Source organism: Antennarius striatus, chromosome 7 (assembly GCF_040054535.1).
Source record: "Antennarius striatus isolate MH-2024 chromosome 7, ASM4005453v1, whole genome shotgun sequence".
Lineage (NCBI taxonomy): Eukaryota > Metazoa > Chordata > Actinopteri > Lophiiformes > Antennariidae > Antennarius > Antennarius striatus.
The window spans coordinates 8,820,972-8,833,414 of NC_090782.1; the positions used below are offsets into that span (position 1 = coordinate 8,820,972).

The 12,443-nt window shown below is 39.7% G+C and overlaps 1 protein-coding gene across 1 annotated transcript; it reads left to right on the top strand.

The window, feature by feature from the left end:
- On the top strand, positions 1 to 6,414 carry ptger3 (prostaglandin E receptor 3 (subtype EP3)). Its single transcript, XM_068319619.1, has 2 exons — positions 1 to 911; positions 1,626 to 6,414. Exons 1-2 carry the CDS (start codon positions 57 to 59, stop codon positions 1,950 to 1,952), a joined length of 1,182 nt encoding a protein of 393 aa, XP_068175720.1. The 5' UTR covers positions 1 to 56; the 3' UTR covers positions 1,953 to 6,414.
- The last annotated feature ends 6,029 nt before the right edge of the window (positions 6,415 to 12,443 follow it).

The following is a 12,443-nucleotide window of genomic DNA, read 5'->3' on the forward strand; positions in this document are numbered from 1 at the left end:
GCCACGCAGGAGGATGTTGGATACAATCTTGGATCTGCTACCTTAATATCTCCGAAATGATGACTACAAACGAGTGTGATTATCGAAAGGGCTTGCAAACCAGTTTTGGAGAGATGCCAAGCGCAAACTTATCCAAGTCAGTTGGCGATGGTAATGTCACCAAGAATTCTAGTTGTGGATCTGTATCAGTTGGTTTCCCTATAACCATGATGATCACCGGCATGGTGGGCAACACACTGGCTCTCATCCTGGTGTATGTCTCCTACAGAAAGAAGGAAAATAGAAGGAAAAAGTCGTTCTTGCTTTGCATTGGATCTTTGGCGTTAACCGACCTGTTTGGACAGCTTTTGACAAGTCCAATAGTAATATCAGTCTACCGAGCTGATCTGAAATGGGAGCGTATTGACTCATCTGGCAATTTGTGCGCTTTTTTCGGTGTGTGCATGACAACCTTTGGTCTGTGCGCTCTGTTCCTGTCTAGTGCCATGGCAATTGAAAGGGCTATGGCGGTAACAAACCCCCACTGGTATTCAAATAACATGAAGACAAGTGTGACAAAGCAGACTTTGGCTGTCATTTGGTGTCTTGTGCTGTTATTCGCGCTCCTGCCCATAGCAGGAGTTGGGAAATACACACGGCAGTGGCCGGGCACCTGGTGCTTTATCAGTACGGGGGACAGGGAGGTCCCGGGAAACATGTTTTTCGCCATCACTTTCGCTGTACTTGGAATTTTCTCTCTGCTTGTTACACTTTCTTGCAATGTAATGACAATCCGGGGTTTAATAATCCGATGTAAAACAAAGTCTGGCACTTCTCAGTCTTCAAAACAGTGGGAAAGGCTCACCACGGAGACCGTCATCCAGCTGTTAGGGATTATGTGCGTCCTTCTTATATGCTGGTCTCCTCTGCTGGTATGTTTGTTGTTGTTGTTGTTGTTGTTGTTGTTGTTGTTGTTTTTGTATAACAACGACTGCAGCCTATATCTTACTCTTATTATTCCACTAATAGTTTTCATTACCAGGTGTGAGTAAGGATAAGAAGTATTCCAAATTATTTAAAATTTTAACTGCAGAGCCTTTCTATTAATATGACATAGTAGCCAATGTCAGTTTAATTGAGTTGTATGTCACCCAACCCCCCCCCCACCCCCCACGCACGCACACACCAATACACTAACATACACCATATACGTTCTATAAATATGGTTATATATGATTCCTTTGAAATGCTGCTGTCGTTCTCCATTAAGGAACAATCTACTTAGCTGGGTCTGCACTTGGGGGTCTGTTCAGTGTGCTCCACTGTGAGGTCATGCATTGTTAGTCACATATTCAATCGTCCCACCAAGGATATTAATAGAAGCCATAGAATTGATGGAGGAGTGTGTACCTGGACTGTGAACATTAGTTTTTACTGAGTCATTCAATCTTGCAATTAATGTCATAAATAATAAATATGGAAGGAAAATCAGGTCCAAATATTATGTTGTAGCCATCAATTGTGTACTAATGAAAAAATGAAAAGGAGTATTCTCTCCCTCTCTTTCTTGCATTAAATATAATGTCATATATACTTGCAACATGTTTATATTGCTGTCTACAGCTTGTGTTCGTTTCCCTCCTCAGGTTCTAATGGTGAGGATGATCTCTACCCGGGTCTCCTCTCACGAGTGCAATTCAACAGCAGTGACCTCAAATCAAATTCCAGGGCGGGACGTCAATTTAGACTGTAACTTTTTCTTGACAGCCATCCGCTTAGCCTCCCTCAACCAGATCTTGGATCCGTGGGTCTATCTGCTCTTAAGGGAGATCCTCTTGCGCAAATTCTGCATCGTGGCTAATGCAGTGTCCAACTGCTCCATAGAGGATCAGAAGGATACGCAGACGGCATTGAATGCTGTTAACAAGCAGCAACCTGACACCAACAACCTGCATAAACCACCAAGTAGCTAAGTCCGTGGGGGCTATGGCAGGAGTGGCATCTTATGACGCCTTGGTATCTTGACATCTATTGAAGCCACAACAGATCCTGTGGACAAGAATATGGACGCACTCTTGTTCTACATTGCGAAAGTCGTGGAGGTGAAGTTTTCTTCTGTGTTCTCCAGTAAAGGATATTGCGCAAAACAAAAACGGCGAGATAAGTCCCTGGTGTGCCATCAATGAGAACCAGTTGTCTCTGCTCTGGACACATTGGTTTTGCTGACAACATCAGACCTTTCTAGCCTGTGAATGCATGACTGTGACGACTCTTGCATTTGGCAGCCACAACGCTCTCATTGTTAGATTTCAGTTTTGATAATGTCTCCCTGGCCCAGGAATTGCATTTGTGATTCTAAACTGACTTATATGGAAGTGTTGAATTCCAAACTGTAAGTATAGTATATGAACCGAGACGTCACTCTCAACAACTTCAAGCCATAATACAACTAAATAAAAAACAGATTTCTGAATTTCAATAAAATAAGACATTTTAAATTACTTACGTTAAGTTGTAAATAACTGCCAAAATGCATTGAAATGTAGAAAATGATATTTTTCAAAGATTGAAAGAAATGCAAATCCTAAACTGGAGTCAATTGTTGATTGTCAGAATATTTATAGAATATTTATTAGTTTCTACTTGTAAATAGTACAGTATACCATTTATGGTGGTGTTTCATATCAACCAGGACTATGAAACAGGGAGTTAATGCATTCAAGGTTTTTCTCCTGAATAGGAAAAACACTGGTAAAAATGTGCAATTGATTTTTTTCCACAGTTTATTTTTAAGAGCACTTTCAATCCCAGTCTTATTAACGCTAAAATGTGTGAAGGAAAGAACTGTGTAGATTCATGTTGCTTAGCACTATGGAGTGGGTGACAGGGTGAACTGTCAGTTGTCATTCTGAGCAAACCCGGCATATTTAACTGGATTAACACTGTTATGCTCATTGACACACAGTATGTGATGATACATGATGATATAACGACTGAACAGGACATTTCTGCAGTCTTTTGAAGAGTAGTAATATACGCAGTTTGAAATGATGCGTACAAGGTTCATGAGTAGAAACATACGTAATGGAATTTAAAATAGTTAAAAGTACTTTGAGCCACTTCTACAACCATTAAACCGTACTTTGCTTCACAAGCTTTCATCAGTGAGAAGGCCAAAAGCTGTCCACGTAAAACTCTTCTACAGTGATTTAAAATGTGTCTCAATCTCTGACTGAGTGCTTTTCATTCTGCTGTGATTTCAGTGTGTCCTTCAGTAATTCATAATGTTTGTTACATCATCCTTTTTTCCCTGACATTACTTCTAATTAAATGAGTACATTTTCAGGCACATTTGTAAACGTCTCAGAGGAATAGTGATAATAATGTTCTTTGACGTAGGAAAACATCTACAAAAGTGATTCCAAAAATGTGTGACATTATGCAGAACAGCGGAAAAAAAGGGCAGAATAATTTGTGAAACCTTTTAGATACACTCTCAACCAAAAACACAAAAAAAGGCACACGAAAATGTATTCCTTAACTCCACAGATTGGTTTTAAATATGTGTTTAAGAGGTGTGAAATGATAAAAGGTGGTAGTTTGATCTTATATGAAAGGTGCATCGTTCCAAGTACTGAGCCATTGAGGAGTAGGAGTGGATCAAAGATCATCACCGTGTGAAATACATATTTGAATCAAGGATATTACTTCATGGGCTGTGGAACAACAAATCGCTCCCTTTCTATTTACACTCACCACAGTATCAAACCTTTTCTGGAATCTGGCTTGTACGTTATCACACCATCTCATTGCTGTAAATATCTTCCAATAGATCACACCACTCAAAGACATCTCATGAACAGACATGATTGTTGCCACGGTAACCTTCAGGATATGGTACAGTTTCTCACGCCAGCACAACAAATCTCCCGCTTTGGCACCTCAGCCAATAAGATCGGACAAAAATACACTCTGTCTTGCCTGGGCTGGTAAATGTGAGAATGTATACAAGTTCTGTGATAATGATGTTACGGGGAATTATCCGCACAGCCCACATTAAAGACGCAACCAGATTACGACACCACACTGCCTTAATATCCCACTCACACATACTTGAGTAAAAATGTAGACATAAATATTTATTTGGGAGCATGTTGTAAAGGAATCAATAATATCACACGTTCAGGATTGTGGTGTTAACCAGCTGCAATGAATATGCAGCCTGGCAGACATGCAGCCTCACACTAATGAAAACGAATGTATTTCTACGTAAGGTGTTTTTACCTCAGTCATAAGGAACATTTATTTTAATGAATAGTGCATTGATCCCAGTTGTGTCTGCTTTATATGTTGTTGTTGCAGGCATATGTTCACCTTGTGCCCTACTTAATATGCACATAACAATTAACGTCAGAGGTGTGAACCATGCATTTAAAGCAGCGTTTACGTTTGTCCTGAAGTTGCAGCAGTACATGGAGAGATTCATAATTGACCCAGCTTCCACTTGAATCTCAAGCATCCCATTCTTCAGTTAAGGAAAAGTAATTACACCACAGAATATCCTCTTGAAGGTAATTTGTCTTATATGGGTTTGGAAAGTTTTCATGGTCTTACATCTAATCCAACCCTCTCAATGGAAAAGAAAATTGCATAATTATCATTCATTCCATGTAAACAGAAAATATGATACATTTCCACCCTTCTCAGTGTACCCAATAAAAAACAGAATGTTTACGAGGCGTCCTTTCTGAGAATACAGTGCACCCTTAGGAGAAATGAATACTCATTAGAACTAGGGGAGCTATGAAATATACGCAGTTTATTGATCCACACATCATAAAATTCAAAGGCGATGATAGTGGCTTCATTAGGAGATATATGCCAGAATCTAAAATGCTGTCCACTACAAATAAATGCTGTTCAAGTTTGGCTTGCTCACATGTGTGATGTTCATTTGTGTGTCAGCAGGCAATGTCAAGAAAGAGTCCTGCAACAGCCTCACTGGGAGTGTACAATTACATAATGATTTGAAACAGACCTTATGAGGTTTGGATCCGGCTTTGCCAGCTGGCTCTGTGATGCTCACTCAAGTCACTAATGCATGGAAGTGATTTACTGATAGCCTAATTAACTCTGGAGTCACTGAATGTATTAAGGTTTCAAGCCAAGAAAAGATAGTCTTCGATAGAAAAAATAATTGATCAGTGGATCAGAGCTCAAGATTATCACTCTAAGTGCTTTTCCATATTGAATGTTTGCTCCACATACCTGTTGCATCAGTCATAACATCCCTCAATTTAAAAATAATTACAGTTCTTTCATTAGCTCATGATTCATTTTAAAATATTTAGCCATCATCATCAATAACTCTGATCTCTATAGCCTTGTTAATTCATCTTAATGTCTGTTGTTTATATGGTCATGCACTGAGTAAAATAGTGTTGTTTTGAGCTGCAGTTTTGCAGTCAGCAGGTGTCCCTTAAGGCCTTCTCTGTTTGTGGTATCATGAAATCACAGACCAGAACAGCTACTCAGCATGCTTTGGGACATGGATCCGAAGCTTACTGCCAGCAAAAACTACAATGGCGACAGGTACAGACTGCTATCCAAGACTCCACTAATGGATGTGAATGAATATTGAATATCTATCAGATATAATTTCCTCTTTTTCTCACAGACCTCTGCTTGTGATTGTGGAAGTAGAAGTCTGTGATATCTTTGAGATACGATGCTCAGGTTAGCGCTAGCTACTCTTCACACGGTCAGTTTCTTTCATCTCTTTGTTCTTCTCATCTGGAGGGTTGTTGTACATGTTTTAACTGTTAGGTATTTTCTCCTTATGAAATGCTGTCTGTTATTAGATGGCTTATTAAACATGAGGTGAAATCAGAAGAAATATATCGACCTACGAATCAAAAGTGTTGTTTAGCCCTTTATGTCTTTGTTATTTTTTTGAAATTGTATAGACTCTAGATGCTGTGTGCTTTTTGATTCATTTTGTGTTGTTGCATATGTGGTAGTATAATATGTTAAAGGGCATGAACATGTTTTTCGGTATGTGTTGCCTTTGTGGCTGCTGAAGCATGTGCTCCATATTAAAAGGTTGTACGACCTCACAATGAAAGTAATTCATGGCTGATGCAGAAGTAACTTGCTTCCTGAAAGAACTCTGACTGAGAGTATATTTTTTAAAGCTTAAGAAGAATTTAAGTCTTGAATGATGTAAAATTATGGAGCATGTAATTTGTTTTTTTATTTTCAAAATTACCTTGAACTGAATCAAAAGCATCCTTTAATAAAAGGCATGAGAGACATTTTAAATAGTGAAGTTTAAATACTACTGGATATCCTAGAAAGTCCCGCTGTGGGGATTTAAATTGCATATGATAATAATATTGGCTGTTGTTCGATGATGAATGTTTCTTCACTGTGAATGTTGTTAAATTCTGATGGCCATTTCAATGCATGTGTTGTTTTCTATTGTTTGTTGACATTGTGTTATGTGTTTTCTCCAGTTCAATATATGGAACCATGTGGCATTAAACAGTGTATAGATAAACGCCTGCGTACATGGAGCTTGTTTAGAGTTTTGATGAATTTGATATTGCAATTCATGAATGTATTGTCGCATATGTTGGTGTCTAGCTAGCGTTTTGATAAGTTCCAAATCCAGTAACAAAACAGGTTCTCAGGCAAACTGTGTTCATAAACAGTAAAAGAACAAAAATAATAACACAAAGCAAGCAGTTGAGACAAATCCAAAAAAAGTACACAACAATGAATCCCAAAACAGGGAAGACAAAGTGCATCCAAACAGCTGTTTTAAATTTTTCCTGTTTCATTGAATTTCGTAATTTTGAAACAGAACAATGAAATTTGTCCTATTTTATCATTTATTATGGAATTTTCCTTTTGAATGATTCTTTTAGGTTGCGCAAGCCACTGAAATTGACAAATACTTGTGACTGACTGTCACAAAACCTTTTCTCAGTCATTTACCAACTGAACAGATCACAGAAAAAGCTGCCAAAAATGATTTTGGCTCACATGGAGTAAAGTAGCTATTCTATTACATACTGATCTGGAGTTTGGGCGACACAGTCGCAAAGCAAGCCGGTTCCCAGTACGACCACCATTGTGCGTAGTTTGCATGTTCTCCCTGCGTCTGTGTGGGGGTTCCTCCCACCTCCAAAAACATGCACTTCAGGTGAATTGGCTGGTCTCAAATTGTCCATAAGTGTGAGTTTGTGCACGCACGTTTTTCTGTGTTTATTTGTGGCCCAGCGGTGCACTGGTGTCGTGCCCAGAGTGTCCCCTGCCTCACGCCCCCAGTTGGCTGAGATAGTCTCCAGCACCTTGTGACTGCTACAGCGAACAAAAGCAGGTATAGACAATGGATGAATGGGATGAACTTATGCAGAGTTTTTAAGGTGGACACTCAGATGGTGTGGTAGTGAGAGCATGGCAATTCCACATCACCAGTTTGTACAGTCCTCTACTGAGGACTGGACCCTGTGGAGAAGTGCATTTCCTGAAACGCACCCTCTAAAACTACATAAGCAACATGACACAACATATTGAAGCTGAAATCACACTAAAACACAGAGTACACACAGAGTGATGAGGCAGGACTGAGAACAGGTGTAAATTCAGCACAGGTAAAAGTGATCTGCAACATTATACAAGAGAGGACAGAGAAAGACATGACACGTAAATTAAAAAATAGGTGACATGGAGAAATGAACTTTCAAAAGAAAACAGGAAATTGTAAACTAAATACAGAACCAAAGCAGCTTCATATTGCATACAAAACCAGAAATGTTCATAAGGCTTTATATTTGAATGTTTATTTTTCAAAAAGCAACATCAGATGTAAGATGTCATATCATTTTCATTGATCTTCTAGGAGAGTTAGGTTTCATCATCTCATTCTGCTGAGGATATGAAAGAATATTTTCTAAGCTGTGCACTAACTACAACAACTTTTAGACAACTGTTCATGAACAAAGTTTATGAAACTGCTGATGTTCAGCTGTTAAATCTACTCTGAAGCACATGGGGCTGAACTTTGTTATTAGGTGTAAATGTACCTAAAAGTGTAAGAAGTGCTTATTAAATCGCTGTTTACTCCCAAATAAAAATACCTTCCCCTTGCCATGTAGATGACGAGTGTAGCTAATTTGGAGGCTTTAATCCAGATAGTCAGTAATTACACAAATCACTTGGCTCCATCTTTGCTGAGTAAGGCTAGTTTCTTCATCTGATAAATTCCGCTGTGCCCATAAAAGACTTCTTCCCATTATTCATCATTTCCTGAGGAAAAGACGGAGAAAAGCACTTTAAGGCCTTGCATCACACCAATGTTGTGTTAATATGATTGATAGAATGTTCTGGAAAACTGCTTCATTTGTCCAAACCCACACAAATCCCGGTTAACTGTTAGAACCACAACAAAAAGAATGAATGAGATGCAGCTTTAACTTGGTGTACCAGGATTCTGCAACTACTAGAACTACCGTAGGCAGTCATTTTGACTGCTCGGATATTATTTGTATATAATTTGGATTATCATTAGAATATCCAAGAATAAATTGGTGAAATAGGTAAAAGGACACTAAATTAAAAATTTATTTAATTGACACAGCATAACGTCTCTGTAATTACACCTCCAAATGTGAACTGTAAAATAAAAACAAATGTACCTCTGTAAAAAAACAACAACAAATGTAAACTGGTTCAAATTGGGTTAGTGTCATCATTAGACCGTAACAATGAAAATCATTAACTATTATGAACATTCCAAAATGCTGTGATGGCTGCCAGCCAGCTGGAGACACTGCTGTTATGATGTCAAGTCATTTTGCTTTGAAGCTGCTGCCCCCGCGACCCGACTACGGATAAGCGCTAGAAGATGGATGGATGGACTCAATCATTATAGTTTTAATCTAGTGTCCTGATGTGTTTTTACCTATTTCACCAATTTATTCTTAAATATTTTTGATGGTAATCCAAATTATATACAAATAATGTCTGGTAGGTAGGGTGGTGCCAGTTTGTCTCCAGGGCACTGCTGAGGTGCACTTGAGCATGGCATTAAATGTCAGGTTGCTCCCTGGGCGCCGCTACGTGATTAGCAATCTCTCCCTACATTTGCATATCTATCGGCCTTGTGTGTGTGTTTTAGGCTTATATGTTAGTACAACTAGAGTGAAAATGAATTCCTCTATTGAGGGATTAATAAAGTAAGTATTAAACCTTCAAAAAAATCTCTACTTCCATAGGCCATTATGCTAATAGAGATAAATGTGTGTTTACCCTTAATGACATAATTGCTCCTCGAGGACCCCTCATGGCAGAATGGAGACATAAATATAAGTGAATTAATCCAGCTGGTGATGGATGCTCCTACTTTACCTCACTTATGCTTTTAATGCACGCTTTGAATGCATGTCCTTGTTCACCAATTGTATGCTGAAGGAAGGAGGCGGGATACGTATGCGCAGGCTGCTGAAACAAACAGAAGGAGTCAGAAGGTCACCCACTGGCTGCAAAAAAGAGTCCATGCATCTCAGTTAGTGAGACTGATGCCGAAAAGGTTTGATTGGATGTCCTTGGGCTATTCATTCATTATGGCCCCCATCATAGTGGTTGGCATGTTGGTGTCTGCATTGGAGATCTGTTGCTGAATGGCAATGAGGATGAAAGGGAAAAATATGAAAACTGTTTTTATTATTACCAAATATTATTGAATGAAAGTGTGTTTTCCATAGAGAAACACACACAAAGTGTCCAAAGCTGAGGATAAGAGGACAATCAGGTTTTAATGTACAGGATAACAAATTATCATTTCTCTCCAAACAACCCGATAGTCGATTTTCTTTTATTAATATTCAGAGCACTGTGGCTTTGCAGACCCATCAGGCCTCAGTCGGTCACTATGGCTCTCTGCTGTACCAGCAAAAACTAATGACACCATAAATCCATGTCTTGTGTTCAGCAATTGCAGTGCTTCAGAAATACAGTATTTACATGTGATCAATAATTCTTTCTTGATTTTTTTCCTACATTCAAACATGTATCTAAAATCATGCAAGGTACCATGCCAGCGATAGGTAATGGTTCTGATAAAATATGCTAAATATCAAAGGATTGATAAGGAGAATCCATTTAGTTAAAATTTTCTAACAAAAAGGGTATTGGGACACTGTAGCAATCAGCTGCTGTTAATAAACTGATGTCTGATGTTGACCAGTGTTGTAAACCTTAAGTGCATAAGATTGTGGACTCAGGTTGATATTTACTATGCAGTCACACATTACAGTGTGTCCTACTCATGCCATTATGAAGATCTGGTTTCGTGGAGACTCACTTTGTTCATAGTGCTGTTTCGTCAAGGTGATTCTGAGTTGCCTTTGGTAAAAAAGAAAAAAAAAATGAAAGAAAGAAATTTCATAGTTTGGAATGACAAATTTAATCTTTACAAAGCAAGAAAGCTCCATTCATTCTTTCCTTCACACGGATCAATCGTCCTTGTCCCTTTTCAGGAAAACAGCCCCAAAGCATGATGTTTCCAGCCCCCTGCTTCACAGTAGGTATGGTGTTCTTTGGATGCAATTCAGTATTCTTTCTCTTCCTAACATGAGAACTTGTGTTTCTACCAAAAAGTTCTATTTTGGTTTCATCTGACCATGGGACATTCTCCCAGTTCTCTTCTGGATCATTGAAGTGTTCTTTGGCAAACTTCAGACGGGCCTGGAAGTGTGCTGCCTGGAGCAGGGGGACACGTCTGGGACTGCAGGATTTGAGTCCCTGGCGGTGTAGTGTGTTACTGATAGGAACCTTTGTTACTTTGGTCCCAGCTTTCTGCAGGTCATTCACTAAACCCCCCCGTGTGGTTCTGGGATGTTTGCTCACCGTTCTTGTGGTCATTTTGACCCCACAGGATGAGATCTTCGGTGGAGCCCCAGATCGAGGGAGATTATCAGTGGTCTTGTTTGTCTTCCATTTTCCAATAATTGCTCCCACAGTACATTTCTTCACACCAAGTTTCTTGCCTATTGCATATTCAGTCTTCCTAGCCTGGTGCAGGTCTACAATGTTGTTTCTGGCATCCTTTGACAGCTCTTTGGTCTTGGACATAGTGGAGTTTGGAGTGTAACTATTTGAGGTTGTGGACAGGTGTATTTTATAGTACTATTGAGGTCAAACAGGTACTATTAAAACAGGTAATGAGTGGAAGACAAAGGAGCCTCTTAAAGAAGAAGTCACAGCTCTGTGAGAGCCAGAAATCCTGCTTGTTTGTAGGTGACCAAATACTTATTTTCCACCATAATTTGCAAATAAATTATTTAAAAATCAAATAATGTGAATTTCTTTCCCTCATTCTTTCTCTCATAGTTGAGGTACACCTGCGATGACAATTACAGGTCTCTCACCTCTTTTGAAGTGGGAGAACTTGCACAATTAGTGGCTGACTAAATACTTTTTCCCCCCACTGTACTTCTGGAAGTATGGAAGTGTCTAGGAGAGGTGGCAGTAGAGTTTCTGACTGGGTTGTTCAACAGGATCTTAGATAGTGAGAAGATGCCTGAGGAGTGGAGGAGAAGTGTGCTGGTGCCCGTTTTTAAGAACAAGGGAGATATGCAGAGTTGTGGCAACTACAGAGGAATAAAGCTTATGAGCCATACAATGAAGTTATGGGAAAGAGTAGTTGAAGCTACACAAAGGGCAGAAGTGAGTGTTTGTGAGCAGCAGTATGGCTTCATGCCAAAAAAGAGTTCTACAGATGCAGTATTTGCTTTGAGGATGTTGATAGAGAAGTACAGAGAAGGCCAGAGGGAGCTGCATTGTGTTTTTGTAGATCTGGAGAAAGCTTATGACAGGGTGCCCAGAGAGGAACTGTGGTGTTGTATGAAGAAGTTTGCAGTGGCAGAGAAGTATGTTAGAATGGTGCAGGACATGTATGAGGACTGTAAGACAGTGGTGAGGTGTGCTGTAGGTGTGACAGAGGAGTTCAAGGTGGAGGTGGGACTGCATCAGGGATCAGTTCTGAGCCCCTTCTTGTTCGCTATGGTGATGGACAGGCTGACAGACGAGGTTAGACAGGAATCTCCATGGACTATGATGTTTGCAGATGACATTGTGATCTGAAGTGAGAGCAGGGAACAGGTGGAGGGGAAGCTAGAGAGGTGGAGGTTTGTCCTGGAAAGGAGAGGAATGAAGGTTAGCCGCAGTAAGACAGAGTACATGTGTGTGAATGAGAGGGACCCAAGTGGAAGAGTGAGGTTACAGGGAGAAGAGATCAAGAAGGTGGGGGATTTTAAGTAGGATCAACAGTCCAGAGCAATGGAGAGTGTGGAAAAGGAGGTGAAGCAGCGTGTACATGCAGCATGGAACGGGTGGATAAAAGTGTCAGGTGTGATGTGTGACAGAAGAGTTTCAGCTAAAATGAAAGGAAAGGTGGA

Bases quoted from the DNA above. Each gene is read 5' to 3' on its own strand.
- ptger3 (XM_068319619.1), top strand. From the start codon at position 57: ATGATGACTACAAACGAGTGTGATTATCGAAAGGGCTTGCAAACCAGT. The intron at 912-1,625 runs GTATGTTTGTTG...TTCCCTCCTCAG, and splicing joins TATGCTGGTCTCCTCTGCTG to GTTCTAATGGTGAGGATGAT.